This window comes from Macaca thibetana, chromosome 10 (genome assembly GCF_024542745.1).
Source record: "Macaca thibetana thibetana isolate TM-01 chromosome 10, ASM2454274v1, whole genome shotgun sequence".
NCBI lineage: Eukaryota > Metazoa > Chordata > Mammalia > Primates > Cercopithecidae > Macaca > Macaca thibetana.
This window is the reverse complement of record NC_065587.1, coordinates 89,836,032-89,854,844: the sequence shown is the minus strand read 5'-3', so window position 1 is coordinate 89,854,844 and position 18,813 is coordinate 89,836,032. Positions and strand designations below refer to the sequence as shown.

The window sequence follows — 18,813 nt, the reverse complement described above, 5'->3', positions numbered from 1 at the left end:
AAGCTTAAATCAACAACCTAACTTCACACCGTAAAGGAAGTAGAAAAATAGAACAAAACAAGCCCAAAGTTAGTAGATAGAAGGAAATAATAATGATTAGAGATAAATGAAAAAGAGAATACAAAAAAAATAGGAAAAAAAAACAATTAAGAGTTTTTTGAAAAAATAAACAAAATTGACAAACCATTAGCTAGACTACTTGAGACAAGAGAGAAAACCCAAATGCATAAAATCAGAAATGAAAGAGGAAACACTGCAATTGATACCAGAGATTAAAAAGGATCACAAGAAACTATTATAAACAATTATACACCAACAAACTGGATAACCTGGAAGAAATAAATAAATTCCTAAAAACATACAACATACCAAGACTAAATAATGAAGAAATAGTCTGAACAGACCTAAAACTAGTAAGGAGATTGAATCAGTAATCAAAAACCTCCCAACAATAGCAAAAAAGTCCAGGACCAGATAGTTTCACTGGTGAATTCTACCAGACATTTAAAGAATTAATGCCAATACTTCTCAAACTCTTCCAAAAAAACTGAAGAAAAGGGAATATTGCCAAACTTATTTTATTAGGCCTGCATTACCCTGATGCCAAAGCCAGGCAAAGATATCACAAAAAAAGAAAACTACAGACCAATATGCCTAATGAATATAGACACAATTATTGTCAACAAAATACTAACAAACCAAATTCAATAGTACATTAAAAGAATCATAAATCATGACCAAGTGAGACGTTTATCCCTGGGATGCAAGAATGAATCAACATATAAAAATCAATGTGATACATCACAGTAACAGAATGAAAGATAAAAATCACATGACCATTTTAACAGACACAGAATAAATGTCTGACAAAATTCAACATCCTTTCCCAATAAAACCTCTCAATAAACTAGACATAGAATGAAATTACCTCAACTTAATAAAGGTCATATATAAAAAGTTCATAGCTAATATCATACTCAATGGTGAAAGCTGAAAGCTTTTCCTTTGAAATCATGAACAAGACAAGGATGTCCACTCTTGCCACTTCTGTTTAATATAGTACTGAAAGCCCTAGCCAGAACAATTACGCAGGAAAAGAAATAAAAGCCATTCAAATCCAAGTAAAATTGTCCCTGTTGCAGATGACATGATATATAGAAAACTCTAAAGATCACATACACACACACATGCATACTGTTAGAATTAATAAACGAATTCAGTAAAGTTGCAGGCTATAAAATGAACATACAAAAATCAGTTGTGTTTCTACACACTAACAACAAACTGTCTGAATATGAAGTTAGAAAAATATTCCCATTTACAATAGCACCAATAAGAATAAAATAGTTAGAAATAAACTTAATTAAGGAAGTAAAAGACTTCCATGCTAAATACTACAAAACACTGACAACAGAAATTAACAAAGACACAAGCAAATGGAAAGAATTCCACGTTCATGGATTAGAAGATTTAATTTTGTTCAAGTGTCCATACTACCAAAGCAATCTCCAGATTCTATGAAATTTCTATCAAAATTTTAATGGCACAGGGCAATCAGGCAGGAGAAAGAAATAAAGGGTATTCAATTAGGAAAAGAGGAAGTCAAATTGTCCCTGTTTGCAGATGACATGATTGTATATTTAGAAAACCCCATCGTCTCAGCCCAAAATCTCCTTAAGCTGATAAGCAACTTCAGCAAAGTCTCAGGATACAAAATCAATGTGCAAAAATCACAAGCATTCTTATACACCAATAAGAGACAAACAGAGAGCCAAATCAGGAGTGAACTCCCTTCACAATTGCTTCAAAAAGGATAAAATACCTGGGAATCCAACTTACAAGAGATGTGAAGGACCTCTTCAAGGAGAACTACAAACCACTGCTCAACGAAATAAAGGAGGACACAAACAAATGGAAGAACATTCCATGGTCATGGATAGGAAGAATCAATAATGTGAAAATGGCCATACTGCCCAAAGTAATTTACAGATTCAATGCCATCTCCATCAAGCTACCAATGACTTTCTTCACAGAATTGGAAAAAACTACTTTAAAGTTCATATGGAACCAAAAAAGAGCCCACATTGCCAAGACAATCCTAAGTCAAAAGAACAAAGCTGGAGGCATCACGCTACCTGACTTCAAACTACACTATAAGGCTACAGTAACCAAAACAGCATGGTACTGGTACCAAAACAGATATATAGACCAATGGAACAGAACAGAGCCCTCAGAAATAATACTACACATCTACAGCCATCTGATCTTTGACAAACCTGACAAAAACAAGAAAGGGGGAAAAGATTCCCTATTTAATACATGGTACCAGGAAAACTGGCTAGCCATATGTAGAAAGCTGAAACTGGATCCCTTCCTTATACCTTATACAAAAATTAATTCAAGATGGATTAAAGACTTAAATGTTAGACCTAAAACCATAAAAACCCTAGAAGAAAACCTAGGCAATACCATTCAGGACACAGGCATGGGCAAGGACTTCATGTCTAAAACACCAAAAGCCATGGCCACAAAAGCCAAAATTGACAAATAGGATCTAATTAAACTAAAGAGCTTCTGCACAGCAAAAGAAACTACCATCAGAGTGAACAGTCAACCTACAGAATGGGACTCGAAACCAAAGATGGTTCTTTGAAAAAATGAATGAAAAAGATATCCTGAAAATTTTTGCAATCTACTCATCTGACAAAGGGCTAATATCCAGAATCTACAAAGAACTTAAATTTACAAGAAAAAAAACAATCCCATCAAAAAGTGGGCAAAGGATATGAACAGACACTTCTCAAAAGAAGACATTCATACAGCCAACAGACACATGAAAAAATGCTCATCATCACTGGCCATTAGAGAAATGCAAATCAAAACCACAATGAGATACCATCTCACACCAGTTAGAATGGCAATCATGAAAAAGTCAGGAAACAACAGGTGCTGGAGAGAATGTGGAGAAATAGGAACACTTTTACACTGGTGGTGGGACTGTAAACTAGTTCAACCATTGTGGAAGACAGTGTGGTGATTCCTCGAGGATCTAGAACTAGAAATACCATTTGACCCAGCCATCCCATTACTGGGCATACACCCAAAGGATTATAAATCATGCTGCTATAAAGACACATGCACACGTATGTTTACTGTGGCACTATTCACAATAGGACATGTTTAAAACTCACACACTATTCACAATAGCAAAGACTTGGAACCAACCCAAATGTCCATCAATGATAGACTGGATTAAGAAAATGTGGCACATATACACCATGGAATACTATGCAGCCATAAAAAGGGATGAGTTCATGTCCTTTGTCAGGACATGGATGAAGCCGGAAACCATTGTTCTCAGCAAACTATCGTAAGGACAAAAAACCAGACACCACAAGTTCTCACTCATAGGTGGGAACTGAACAATGAGAACACTTGGACACAGGAAGGGGAACATCACACACCGGGGCCTGTTGTGGGGTGGGGGCAGGGGGCAGGGAAAGCATTAGGAGATATACCTAATGTAAATGATGAGTTAATGGGTGCAGCACACCAACATGGCACATGTATACATATGCAACAAACCTGCATGTTGTACACATGTACCCTAGAACTTAAAGTATAAAAAAAAAAAAGAAATTAAAAAAAAGACGAAAATTCATGTGGAATCACAAAAGACCCAGAACAGCCAAGACAATCTTGAGAAAGAAGAAAAAGTTGGAGGCATCACACTCGTGATTTCAAAATACCTTACAAAGCTACCGTAATCAACACAGTATGGTATAGCATAAAGACAGACATATAGACCAACAGAACATTCAGAATAGAGAGCCCATAAATCAATCCATGAGTATGCAGTCAACTAATCTTTGATAAGGGTGTCAAGAATATATGATGAGGAAAGGACAGTCCTTTAACATATGGTGTTGGAAGAAACTGGAAATCCATATGCAAAAGAATGGAACCAGACTCTTACACCACACACAAAAATCAACTCAAAATGAATTAAGGATTTACATATAAGACCTGAAGCTTTAAAACTCCTAGAAGAAAAACACAGGGAAAAAGCTTCATAACACTGGCCTTGGCAAAGATTTCATGGATACAACACCAAAAAGCACAGGCAACAAAAGCAAAAATAGACAAGTGGGACTACATCAAACTAGAAAGTTTCTGCATAGCAAAGGAAATGATTAACAGAGCAAAAAGGCAATCTATTGAATGAGAGAAAATATTTGCAAAACACATATAAGGGGTTAATTTCCAAAACATATAAAGAACTCCAACAGTTTAATAGCAAAAAGACTAGTAATCTGATTAAAATATGGGCTAAAGACCTGAGTAAACATTTCTCCAATGTCTCCATAAAACATACAAATGGCCAACAGGTATATGAAAAGATCCTCATCACTAATCATCAGGGAAATACAAATCAAAACCATGGAAAAATATCAGTTCATATCTGTTAGGATGACTATTCACAAAAAGAAGAAAAGATAACAAGCACTGGCAAAGATGTGGAGAAACTGGAACTCTAGTACACTGTTGGTGGGAGTGTAAAATGGAAAACAGTAGGGAGATTCCTCAAAAAATTAAAACTAGAACTACTATTTGATCCAACAATCTCACTTTTGGGTATTTATCCAAAATAATTGAAATCAGGATCTCAAAGAGGTGTTAGCACTCCAGTGTTCATCATAGCACTATTCACAATAGTGAAGATTTAGAAACAACCAAAATGTTCATCAATGGATGAATGGACAAAGAAAATACACGTACAATGAAATATTATTCTGCCTTAAAAAGGAAGGAAATTTTGACACATGTCATAACATGGATAAATTCTGAAGACATCATGCTAAGTGAAATAAGCTAGACATCATTTCTCTACCAAGTCCAATACTGATAAGCCCATCAAAGGCATTCTTTATTTCTGTTACAGAGTTTAATTCTAGCATTACTTTTTTATTCTTTATTATAAATTTCATCTTTCTGTTTACATTGCCCATCCTTTCTTGCACATTGTCCTCTTTTTCCTTTAGAGCCCTAGAGCCCTGGCATATTAATCAGTTATTTTAAATTCCTAGTCTGAAAAATCCAACATCTGCCATATTTGAGTCTGGCTCTGATGCTTGCTCTGTCTATTCAAACTGTATTTTTTTTTTTTTTTTTTTTTTTTTTTGCCTTTTAGTGTGCCTTGTAATATTTTGTTGAAAGCCAGGCATGATGTACTAGGTAAATAGTCCTTTAGGGTGAATAGGTAAACAGGCCTTCAAGGTGAGGTTTCATGTTCATCTGGCTAGAAGTTAGGCTGTGTTTATCGTTTGTTGTAGCTGCAAATGTAGGTATTGGAGGCTAAAATTCCCTTGGGTGTCCTTGTTTTTGTCTCCTTCCCTTGTCTTCAGGTTTCCCGATTGTTTGACTGATTTGAGACAGAGTCTCACTCTGTCACCCAGGATAGGGTGCAGTGGTGTGATCTTGGCTCACTGCAACCTCTGCCTCCTGGGTTCAAGCAATTCTTATGTCTCAGCCTCTCAAGTAGCTGGAATTACAGGCACCTGCCACCACATGCAGCTAATTTTTGTATTTTTCGTAGAGACAGGGTTCTGCGCTGTTGGCCAGGCTGGTCTTGAACTCCTGACCTCAGGTGATCCCCTTGTCTTGGCCTCCCAAAGTGCTGAGATTATAGGCGTGGGCTACCATGCCCAGCCTCCTTTTTTATTCAGACAGGGTCCCACTCTGTTGCTCAGGCTGGAGTGCAGTGGCGCCATCTCGGCTCACAGCAACCTCCGCCTCCTGTGTTTAAGCAATTCTCCCACCTCAGCCTCCTGAGTAGCTGGGAGTACAGATGTGTGCCACCATCACCAGCTAAGTTTTGTATGTTTTGGTAGAGACCAGCTTTCACCATATTCGCCAGGCTGGTCTCAAACTCCTGACCACAAGTGATACACCTGCGTTGGCCTCCCAAAGTGTTGGGGATTACTAGGTGTGAGCGAGCCACCATGCCTGGCCTCCTAGAGACTTAACTAAGGTCTGAGACATGTGGTTCATTCAGTTGTATAATAGTTTCCTGCTACTAGACAGGATCCCTAGTGATGTGGTGGCAAGGTTTGGGGGAGGAGAAGCCTTTTATGGTCCTTGGATTAGGTTTCAGTCTTCTGTGACCTTCACAAGTGCTTCTCAGTTCCTATCTAACCCCTGCCTTTGCCCCATGTGACTCATGTTCTTCTGACTGAGGCTAGAAGCCTATATGCTGAGACGGCTGGCAAAGGATGGAGAACTGGGTTCATTCCCATTGGCCAATGGAGACTTCTTTTGACATCTCCTCTACACCAAGTGACAATGACTGTGACTATGATTATTGCCTACTTCGCTGAGGATCAGGTCTCAGGACTATTCCCTTCTTAGAAACCTGGTTTGGATTTTTAAAAATTTAAACCAAAATAAGGATAATGAAAGTCTTAGATTTTTCAGAAACTAGGTGAGCTAACAGGAAAAGTACAGGCAAGAGAAGAATGAAGTGACAGGTAGAAAACAAAGGGAATACTCTGAATGGCCACACCTACTGGCACTGGGTTATTTTTCCAGAAGTATAATGCATAGCCTTACTTTGGGAACAAAGGACAGAATCTGTGTGGTGGCAAGAAAAAGCTCAGGGGCCACCGGTGTTGAGAGGCCAAAGGTCACATTCAAGAAAAACAGCCAACTGTGCTGATGAAAACAGACAGCTGAGAACAGACATGTGAAGGCATCATCACATCTGAAGGAATGTTGAATTTCTAAATATGCTTCCAGCTCCTCATAAAGTGAATTCAGGGTAAATTCTAAATGAACATAGTTCAAACCTATTATTCCAGGCACATGACTTTCAGCAACAAATTTTTCTCAGATGCAATAACTTCTTTCCTACATTTAACTTTGAAGAGGAACTAAATTAAAATCACTGGATGGGATTCAATCTGTGTGATCACATTTTTATGACCTTGAGAAACCAAGCCTTTCATTTGACTTAGTTTAAAAGGCAGCGTTACATTCTGTTTTCAGTCACACTCCAGGGGGAGAGAGAACAAAGCAACTTTGCAAGTACTTTGTTCAAGCCTGAATAAAGGCACATAGCACTTCATTGGCCTATTTGAGGCTGGAAAGCACAAAACCAATATGGACGGAGCAAAAGGTCAAATTGCCACTGCTTAGTTTTCTTTTCTTTTTTCTTTTTCTAATTAAAGAATCTAATTTGCTTTTTGAGCTTCCTATTTAACTTTATAAAATATTATCTTTGATGACACTCCAACTATCTAGGTAGTAAAGATTCACTGGGAGACAGCATAGGGTACCAGTTAACTCTGGTCACAGAGGGTCAGTTTGGAGCACACCCAGCTGTTTTATGACTTTTGATATGTTACATAACTCCCTGTGCCTCAGTTTTCTTATCTGTAAAATGATGATAATAGGATTAAATGATTATAAATAAAGGTGTTAAAACAGTGCCTGGCATGGAGTCAGTACTACTGAAGGGCATATCACCATATTAGTTGTGATTTGGGTGGTAGAAAACAGAAATCAAGAGCATGCATTCTGGCATCAGACTGTTAGTTTAGACCCTGGCTGCACCTCTGTGACCTGGGCAGGTTATTTAAGCTTTCTAAACCTCATCTGAAACATTCTACTTGGCACCTGCAGCATAACGCCCTCCTGGTTCTCCTTGTTCTTCCCTGCCGCGTCTTCTCAGACTCCTTTGCTAGTTCCTTCTGATCTTCCCCACCCTGAATGTGGAGTCATGCCCTGGGCCGCTTTCCTATTTATATTCACTCTCTACTGTTCTTCTTAGGGCCCACGGCTTTAAAGTGCATTTACACCCTGATGATTTACAAATTTATTTATCTAGCCCTGACCTCTCTCTAATTCCAAGTTCATGAAATCCATCTGCCTACTCAGCATCTCCCTGTGAATGTCAAAAGGGCATCTCAAATCTAACATACCCAAAACTTGTGTCTTGATTTTCTTTCCCCCAAGTCTGTGCCTCCTACATGTTCCTTATCTCAATAAATACCTCACTCTGCCCCCAAAGCCTGGAGTCACCCTTCTCCTCCTGTTCTCTCATAACCCAGACCCAATCCATAAAGAACCCAGATGGTTCTTTTTTTTTTTTTTTTTTTGAGACGGAGTCTCCCTCTGTTGCCCAGGCTGGAGTGCAGTGGCATGATTTTGGCTCACTGCAACCTCCACTTCCTGGGTTCAAGCAATTCTGCTGGCTCAGCTGCCCAAATAGCTGGGATTACAGGCACCCGCCGCCATGCCCGGCTAATTTTTACATTTTTAGTAGAGACGGGGTTTCACCATGTTGGCCAGGCTGGTCTTGAACTCCTGACCTCAAGTAATCCACCCATCTCGGCCTCCCAAAATGTTGGGATGACAGGCATGAGCCACCATGCCCAGCCCTCCAGCTGGTTCTTTTATATAAAAATATATCCAGAATCTGACCACTTCTTACCACCCCGCTGCTGCCACCACAGTTCAAAGCAATAGCACCTCTCTGCAGGATCTCTGCAATAGTCTCCAAACAGCACTCCTTGCTCCCACTCTTTCCCCCAGTTTATTTCCCATAAGTGGCCAGAGTGATTCCTCATTTCAATTGAAGTTCAACCCAAAGTCCTTCCTTCAGCCTACTGACCCTTCACGACGTGGCACACTGATGCTCTCTCACTCCAGCCTCTCCCTCCTCCCCAACACCTGTTCGGATTCAGGTGCACCAACCACTTTGCTGTTCCAGGAAACACTCAGTACGCCCCCATCTCATGGCCTCTGTACTGTGGTTCCCTTTGCCTAGTATTCTCTTTCTCAAGACATATCCCATCCCATCTCTCTCCCCTCTCTCTCCCAGAGGAGAGAGGAAATATAAACTATGAACAAAACACATAAACCAGTGTAAAAGACGACAAAGAACAGATGAGGTTAAGTGGATAGAGAAGGCATGGGCACAACTGAATGTGGCTTACCAACTCTCTCACTTCAGGTCCTACTCAACTACCATCTTACCACAGAGACCTTTCCCCACTATCTTATATCTTATATTAAATTGCACCCATGCCTTCTCTATCTACTTAACCTGCTGATTCTTCATCATAATATATGTGTGTGTGTGTATATATATATATATAATTTTTATTTTTTTATTTTTATTTTTTGAGACAGGATCTCACTTTGTCACCCAGGCTGGAGTGCAGTGGCACGATCTCGGCCCACTGCAGTCTCAACCTCCTGAGTTTAAGTGATCCTCCTGCCTCACCATCCCCAAATAGCTCAAGCATGTGCCATCACACCTGGCTAATTTTTTTGCATCTCTCGTAGAGATGAGGTTTTATCATGTTGCCAGGCTGGTCTCAAACTCCTGAGCGCAAGCAATCCATTCACCTCAGCCTCCTAAAGTGCTAGAATTACACGTTAGTCACCACGTCTGGCCCTTTGTCATAATACTTTTCACACAGATTGTTTACTGGTTTATATTTCCTTCCTCTCCTCCACATGCACGATCATAAGTACCATAAGAGCAAGAACAATGCCCGGCACAGAGCAGGTGTTCCATATTTAATGTTAAATGAATGTATCCTTTTTCTCATTATCTATAGACTCATAACAAACTACCTCAAAACTTAGTAGCTTAAAATAACAACCAAGTCATTATATTTCATGCTTTTGTGGATTAGGAAAGCAGGCAGGGAGTGGCTGGGTGAGTATTCTGTTTCACATATTATCAAGAGAGGGCATTTAGTGATATTTAGTCTCCGGACAGATTTGTCTGGAGAGTCCAAGAAGGCTTCACCTATGTGTCCGGCACCTTGGTGGGGATGACTGGAAGGATAAGGCTCAGCAAGGACTATGGACTGGGGCACCTACACATAATTTCTTCAGCATAGCAGCCCCAGAATGATCAGACTTTCTATACAGTGGCTTGTGGTTCCCATAGTGAGAGTTGCAGCTAATAGGGTAGACATTACAAGGCCTTTTATGTATAATTCAACCTCAAAAGTCATATAGCATCAGGCTGGGCATGGTGGCTCATGCCTGTAATCCCAGCACTTTGGGAGGCCAAGGCGGGTGGATCACCTGAGAACATGACTTCGAGACCAGCCTGGCCAACATGGTGAAACCCTATCTCTACTAACAATACAAAATTAGCTGGGTGTGGTGGCACGTGCCTGTAATCCCAGCTACTCAGGAGGCTTAGGTGGCAGGATCACCCGAGCTTGGGGAGGTAGAGGCTGCAGTGGGCCACGATCGCACCACTGCACTCCAGCCTGGGCAACAGAGTATGACCCTGTCACAAACAAACAAACAAAATACATTTTAAAGAATAAAATTTAAAACTTCTGTTCTGTAAAAGACACTGTTCAAAGGAAAAGACAAGCCATAGATTGGGAGAAAATATCTGCAAGGCACACTATCCCCCTGATAAAGGACTGATACCCAAAATACAAAAAGAGATATTAAAACTCAACGATAAGAAAACTAACAACTGAATTAAAAATGGGTGAGAGATCTGAACAGACATCTCATCAAAGAAGATACACAGATGGCAAATAAGCATATGAAAAGATGTTCAACATCATATGTCATTAGGGAACTGCAAATGAAACCAATCGCACACCACTAAACACCTTTTAGAATGGCTAAAATGTTAAAAACTGACAATACCAAACGCTGACAAGATGTAGAACAAGAACTCTCATTCATTGCTAGCGATAATGTAAAATGGCACAGCCACTTTGGAAGATGACGGTTCAGCAGTTTCCTACAAAGCTAAACATAGACTTACTTATTTAGCCATAGAAAAGAATGAGATCATGTCATTTACAACAACATAGATGTAATTGGAGGTCATTATGTTAAGTGATCTAAGCCAGGTACAGAAAGACAAACTTTGCATGTTCTCATTTATTTGGGGGAGCTAAAAATTAAAACAATTGAACTCATGGAGACAGAGAGTAGAAAGATACTTACCAGAGGCTGGGAAGTGTAGTGGGGCTCAGGGATGGGGGGAAGTGGGGATGGTTAATGGGTACAAAAAGATAAGTTAGAAAGAATGAATAAGATCTAGTATTTGATAGCACAACCGGATGACTATAGTAAATAATAATTTAATTGTATATTTAAAACTAAAAGAGTGTAACTGGATTGTTTGTAACACAAAGGGTAAATGCTTGAGGGGATGGATACCCCATTTACCATGAAGTAATTATTATACATTGCATGCTTGTATTAAAATAGTTCATGTACCATATATATATATATATACACACACATACACCTATGTACCCACAAAAATTAAAAATTAAAAGTTAAAAAATAAACAACCCCAAACCAAAAACAGACTTACATATGACCCAGCAATGACCCTCCTTGGTATTTACCCAAATGAGCTGAAAACTGACGTCCACACAAAAACCTGCACAGAGATATTTATGGCAGCTTTATTCACAATTGCCAAATCTTGGAAGCCACCAAGATGTTCCTCAGTAGGTGAATGGATAAACTGTGGTACATCCAGACAATAGAGTATTATTCAGCACTAAAAATAAATAAGCTATGAAGCCATAAAAAGACACGGAAGAACCTTAAATTTGCATTACTAAGTGAAAAAAGCCAATCTGATAATACTACTTGTTACATAATTCCCACTACTTGACATTCTGGAAAAGACAAGACACTAAAAAGATCAGTACTTGCCAGGGGTTCAAGTGGGGTTAAAGGAAGAGGGGTGAGTAGATGGAGCACAGGTCATTTTCAAGCAGAGAAACTATTTTTTAATGATACTTTAAAAATGAGTACATGTCATTATGCATTGATATATAAAACAAAGCAGGCTGGGCACAGTAGCTCACACCTGTAATCCCAGCACTCTGGAGGCAGGCAAATCTCCTGAGGTTAGGAGTTCGAGAACAACCTGGCTAACATGGTGAAACCCCATCTAATTTTGTGAAAATACAAAATTAGTTGGATGTGCTGGCACACGCCTGTAATCCCAGCTACTTGGGAGGTTGAGGCATGAGAATAGTTTGCACCTGGGAGGTGGAGGTTGCAGTGAGCCGATATCGTGCCATTGCACCCCAGACTGGGTGACGAGAGCGAAACTCCAACCCCACCCCCACACCCCCCCAAAAAAAAGCGAAACAAACAAAAAACCCACTAGCATGAGAAACTGCTTATTGGTGAATGCAGACAGGGACACCCACTTTTAAAGTCCCTATCAGTCTATAATGTTCCACTACTGCTTACCTGAGTATGAAAATGCATTTGCTCAGATGGTGAAGGTACAAGGTGAGGGGAAGCACAGGTTACCTTGGCTGCTGAATCACTTGCTCAGCTACTTTGTTACCATGTGTTCCCACAAGGAATCCTGAATATGTCCAATTCAGTCTGTTCCCAGTCATTATGGGTAGACACTTCTATCCATACAATCCTTGCTTCCAATTCTTCAACTGAGTTGTATTAAATTTTCTTATTGCTGTATCACAAATTACCACATTTATTATTTCATAGTTCCCATGAGACAGGAGTCTGGATCTGGGTTAGTGGGGTCATCTGCTTAAGGTCTCACCAGGCTGAAATTAAGGTGTCTGCTGGAGATGCAATCTCATCTAAGGCTCAGGGACCTCTTCCAAGCTCACTGGTTATTGGCAGAATCAATTTCCTTGTGGCTGTAGGACCGAGGCCCTCAGCCCCTAGAGGCTGCATGCCATTTCCTGTCATGTGGTCTTTCCCACAAGATGACAGTTTGCTTCTTCAGGCAAACAGGAGAGTATCTTAGCTGCTTTAACCCTCCCTGGCTTCAGGCTGGGCGTGGTGGCTCATGCCTCTAATCCCAGAACTTTGGGAGGGCAAGGCAGGCAGATCGCTTGAGGTCAGCAGTTCAAGACCAGCCTGGCCAACATGGTGAAACCAGGTCTCTACTAAAAATACAAAAATTGGCCAGGAGCGGTGGCTCATGCCTGTAATCCCAGCACTTTGGGAGGCCGAGGCGGGCAGATCACCCGAGGTAGGGAGTACAAGACCAGTCTGACCAACATGGAGAAACCAAGTCTCTCTAAAAACAAAACAAAACAAAACACAAAAATTAGCCGGGCATGGTGGCACATGCTTGTAATCCCAGCTACTCGGGAGGCTGAGGCAGAAGAATCGCTTGAACCCAGGAGGCAGAGGTTGCAGTGAGCTGAGGTTGTGCCATTGCACTCCAGCCTGGGCAACGAGAGCAAAACTCCATCTCAAAAAAAACCAAAACCAAAACAAAACAAATTAGCCAGGCGTGGTGGCAGGCACCTGTAATCCCAACTATCTGTAAGGCTAAGGCAGAAGAATAGCTTGAACCCAGGAGGCAAAGGTTGCAGTGAGCTGAGATTGTGCCACTGGCTTCAGTAAGGGCCAGTCTCTTTTAAAGTCTCATCTGATTAGGTCAGGTCCACCTTGAATAATTTTCATTTGACTAGCTCAAGGGCAAATGATTTGGGACCTTCATTATATCTGCAAAATCCTTCATCTTTGTCACGTGACAGCTTCATCACAGGAGTAAAATCCACCAGACTCCCAATCCTGCCCACTCTCAAGGCAAGGGGATTACACAGGGCACAAACAACAGGAAGAGAGAATCTCAGGGCCATCTGCACTTCTGCCTACCACACTGATGATTAATCCTAATGAACTAACGCTGTCAGGTTAATCCTAAATCAAGCCTCATCACACTATCCTCCTCCTAAAATAACCTTGAACAGCTCTACAAAGCATAGAGTGAATTCCAAATTCATTAACCTGATATTCCAGGCCTTTCTCAAGCTCACCCTAGGTGACATTTTGAACCTTAACTACAAAAGGCCCTCCTCACCCATGCGGTCCTTTGCTCTGCCCCTCCCATGTCCTCTGTGTTCTCTGCTCTGCATTCCTTCTTGCATTTTCCTCCAGACCCTATTTGCTCTTTCCCTCCTCTTCCTCCTTCAAAGCCTACACAGACTTCAAGATGTTGTGCAGATTCTACATTCCAGATCATATGCTCCTGTGTGTCTTCCTTTGTCCCATTTATGCATCTTTGCTAATTAAATTCATGCAAGTGATTTTTCTCCAGGCCCCCAACAGACCCTAAAGTCAACTGAAATACTGAACTGTTGAGGTTATAGTGTTAGTTCTATAAATATGATGCTATGTCTCAGACTAATAATTAACCCTAAGAGCAAAGGAGAAGAGCTCCAACTAAACAATAAATTAACAAAATGTGGGGCCTCAAATGCAGTGGTGATGTCAGGGAGTTAACTAGCATTCATTTAAAACCACCTTCGACCTATTCCTGGAGAATATTTTTACCCAGAAAATCAGTAGGCTCAAATTTGATAATATAGACACAAAAACAACCACTGCTGACTGACATTTTCATTCTAGGGGCATTTTATTAAGAAAAATACTCAAAATTCCCTACATGCCCATATTTTCCAATAAATACTGGAAAACTATATGCCAAAACTCCAAGGAGCCTGACTTTATGCCTCCAAGATCATTTTTAAAAAGTCTTTCGAATGGAGACAGAATGAACATTCTTGACTCTTAGAGAAATGTTAAGTAGGAATTCCATACACATACCCAATTTTTTTCACCTCAGAAAAAGACTGAGTCCTGGGTAAGTATATTAGTCTCCTTGTCAGCCTACCAAAGTACTAACTGGTCCATCATGCCATAAAAATAAGCCCACAAACACAAAACTAGAGATAGATAACATTCTATCTCCAGTAATAAAGTTTCTGATGATGTAATATGCATTACCTGTGTCTCTTTGATGAAAGTATTATTACTAGAAAAATCCATTTGGCTTGCCTCTCCAATAAATCAAATTTCTCAATGACAGGAACCATGTCGGTTCTTCCATCCCTCATGCAAGAACTTTTACTTGGATATGCTCTTAATAAATATTTCCTGAACATCAGTTTGGATACAATCTATAAATTAAAGCCCATTAATAAACTTTTCACCATAAGTAGACAATGAATGGTAAGAGGCAATATATTAAAAGGTACAATGGTGTTCTAAAAGAGAACATATGCCCTCCTATACAAAAATGCCCACTTGGCTTTTCACTCCTGCCAGCTTTGTGGAAATGAAAGGGTGACCAGCATTACGGTGTAACAGAAAATTCTGGAGGTGGGGCAGTGGTGTGACATTCAGGCAGACAGGGTGCGGGGTGCTCTGCCCCAGCAGATCCAGCAGAACTATATGACACCACTCTGCCCCGGCCTTCGTTTCTTCATTTGTAAAAGGTGAGATCTACCTTAGGTTGTTTACTTAGGTTCCTTCTACTCCTAAAAGAGATTTGATGTTATTAATGCCATTTTTCAGCACAGAATCAGTTTTCAACAGTTAACAAGTTTTCTACACAGTAGATACACAAGAACTTTCTACAACGTTTTCTTCTAGCATTTCCGATCAGTAGCACAAAAGCATATATAAATTTTTATCAGTTGGATAATGTAAGTTCTCAAAATGTATAACGCTGATGTTCCCATTTAATATTAGAGATTCCAATGTTTCCTATTTACATTCAAAAAAGGAAATCTGGCTTATATATACAATTGGAAGAGCTTATTAACTCATATTTAATCAGATGACAAAAATGATACTATGGCAAGGAATATAAGGATTAAGCAAATTAATTAGACATAAAGTTCTCAGACTCTAATACTGCATTCCTAGTAAGTTTAACTGTCACCTTCTGTGCTACCAAAACTTCAAAACAGATTTATTTTCTGAAAGGCTGGAGAGTAGGGTGTTGGGGAATGACTTATTATGCTAACCAGGGATTGTGTGTATATAATTACAAGCTGCAATCACCATAACTCAATTATATCCAAACGTTTAAAGCTTTTCTGTTAAAGAAAGAAGGAAGGGAGGAAGCAAAGAAGAAAGAAGGACAGAAAGAAAATTAGGTCTTGCCTAAAAGATTACTTATGAGACTTAAGGAATTTACACATTCATGGCTGAGTGCTCAATAATACATTCCCAGTGGAATGGTCTCTAGAAATGTCTACAATTAAAAACAGAACAGTAGAAAAAAAAATTGAATGGCTTACTCTCTAGTTAGTGCGTGAGTGGAGGATTCCTTTTCTGAATCAGGAGAGCTTAGGGTTTGCAAAATACAATTATTTTTTTCAGTGGACAGGGCATCTCTTTCTTGCTCAGCATGGATTAATTTTAAGGCCTCTATTCCATCTTCTCCCTCCACCTTGCCACCTGGATTTGGCTGTGGTTCTGGGCTCTTTAAAAACAGGTCATCTTCACTTATTGAAACAGTGAGGTCACTGCTGGTGCTCCAACTTTCCTCCTCCTCCTCTTCCTGCTTTTTTCTGAAGGGCTTTTGTGACTTTGGGTCCCCGTGAGCAAGATGATCTGCAAGTGGGGACACGAATCGATTACCAATCACTGACTTCAGGGGGAAGCAAGGTAACACACAGCAGAATCACTCATCAGTTAAAAACACGGAGAAGCAGCCCACACACAATTCATTACGGAACTTAAAAGCTTAAACATATTTTCAAATGTTTAAAAAAATCACAGCGGGTTTAAAAATCAGCAAATTCACTTGCATGTACATTTTTAAGAGTTCATTAGAATGGATTTTGTTGGCAAAGATACTATTTTATGACAAAGAGAGATAATTAGAGAGTATCTTTTGTCCTTACATAAGATCACTACCACCCAGAAAACTCAGCAACCAAACTCAGCCTCTCATCCCACCTGAAACACCTTGCCAAGGAGAATGCTTCTCTTGAGACCACTTATTTTCAGATTCACAGTATTCCGAAACTGATATCGGAGAGACTGGCGGGCTGGCTCTTTTTTCCTCAACTTCAATATGTTCCCGTGTCAGTATTTCTCCCTCTGATCCCTCTGATCTGCTGGAACTGTCACACTTTAAATCAGTGGTTCTGTTCTCTGGACTTAATCTTTCCTGTAACGGGGAATTGAGTTCAGCAGACTTTTTGCCTTCAGATAAATTACTCTTGCCATGACGTGTGTTACTTCCTATCTCCAAGCAATGAGTTTGTTCCTCCTCAGACAATACACTGGCTGTGACTGGCGTTTTCTCACCAATCTGAAGAGATGCCTTTCCATCTATGTTGTCAGACTTATTTAAGCACTGTGTGTCATTACTAGTTTGTACTACACAGCTGTCTGTCACATTACTTCTCTGGGCTGTCTGTCGGTGTGAATGTGGGTCAGGAATTGAAAAGTTCTTTGTGGGTTGGGGAGATTTGTGCTCTGTACTGAAATCTCCCATGCTTGAGACGGCTGACATTTGGCGGCCCATAAAGATTGTTGCTGGTTGATACAATCCTCTTGACATGGCTGTTCCTGAGTTAATTCCCTCCTGCACTGCAACCTGCAACACCAAAAGAGATGTGAGCTAAACATATTGTGTATAAACAATTAGGTGGGTTTTTTTTTTCCCCCGGAAATGAAAGGAGGTCAAACAAAGCATGATTACTGAAATCAGCACCTACCACGTTTTATTAAACTCATGGCTTCCTACATAATGAATGAGCAAAAAGCAGTAAAGTCCATACAATTTAATTTTAATAACAATGATAGTTCACAAAACCAACATAGTAAAGAAAGTAGGCCAGGTGTGGTGGCTCACGCCTGCAATCCCAGCACTTTGGGAGGCTAAGGTGGGCAGATCACCTGAGGTTAGGAGTTCGAGACCAGCCTGGCTGACATGGTAAAACTCTGTCTCTGCTAAAAATACAAAAATTAGCCAGGCATGGTGGCAGGTGCCTGTGATGCCAGCTGTTTGGGAAGCTGAGGCAGGAGAATCACTTGAACCCGGGCAGCAGAGATTGCAGTCAGCTGAGATCATGCCACTGCACTCCAGCCTGGAGACTCCATCTCAAAAAAAAAAAAAAAGAAAGTACAGAATATATGTTTTTGAGAAAAGAAATACATGCTTTGAAAAGACATCATTAGGAAAGTGAAAACCCACACAATGGGAGAAAATATTATAAATTATGTATTTGATAAGGGTCTAGTATCCAAAATACATAAAGAAGTCATATAACTATGTAATAAAAAGACAAATAGCCCTTAAAAGTGGGAAAAGGATTTAGATAGACATTTCTCTAAAGAAGATATATGAATGGCCAATAAACACATAAAATGATACTATCGTTACTCATTAGGGAAACATAATTCAAAAGCACAGTAAGATATCACTTTACCCACTATGATGGCTGTCTTGGTCTGTTCACGCTGCTGTAACAAAATATCATAAACTAGACAGTGTATAAATAACAGAAATTTGTTTCTGATAGTTCTGGAGGCTGGGAAGTCCAAGATCGAGGCAGGCGCCAGTAGACTCCGGGTCTGGTAAGGAACTGCTTTCTCTCAGACAGCATCTTTCTGCTGTGTGCTCGCAGGGTGGAAGGGGCAAGCAAATTTCCCCGGCCTCTTTTATAAAGAAACTATTGTGCCCATGAAGGCTCTGCCCCCTTGATTCAATCACTTCCCAAAGTCCTCATCCTCAAAAACCAACACCTTGGGGATTAGAATTTCTTTCTTTTCTTTTTTTTTTTTTTGAGACGGGGTCTCGCTCTGTCCCCCAGGCTGGAGTGCAGTGGCCGGATCTCAGCTCACTGCAAACTCCACCTCCCGGGTTCACGCCATTCTCCTGCCTCAGCCTCCCGAGTAGCTGGGACTACAGGCACGCGCCACCTTGCCTGGCTAGTTTTTTGTATTTTTTTTAGTAGAGACGGGGTTTCACCGTGTTAGCCAGGATGGTCTCCATCT

At 40.3% G+C, this 18,813-nt stretch overlaps 1 protein-coding gene across 7 annotated transcripts in view; it reads right to left on the bottom strand.

The window, feature by feature from the left end:
* KIZ (kizuna centrosomal protein) overlaps positions 1-18,813 on the bottom strand; it is a 120,501-nt gene that overhangs the window by 66,030 nt on the left and 35,658 nt on the right. For all 7 annotated transcript variants that reach the window (XM_050745440.1, XM_050745438.1, XM_050745434.1 and 4 more), the window contains 2 exons: positions 16,765-17,410; positions 16,101-16,416 (listed from right to left, as the gene is read on the bottom strand). In XM_050745440.1, the coding sequence (XP_050601397.1) occupies positions 16,101-16,416; positions 16,765-17,410 (962 nt within the window). The remainder of the gene's footprint in view (positions 1-16,100; positions 16,417-16,764; positions 17,411-18,813) is intronic.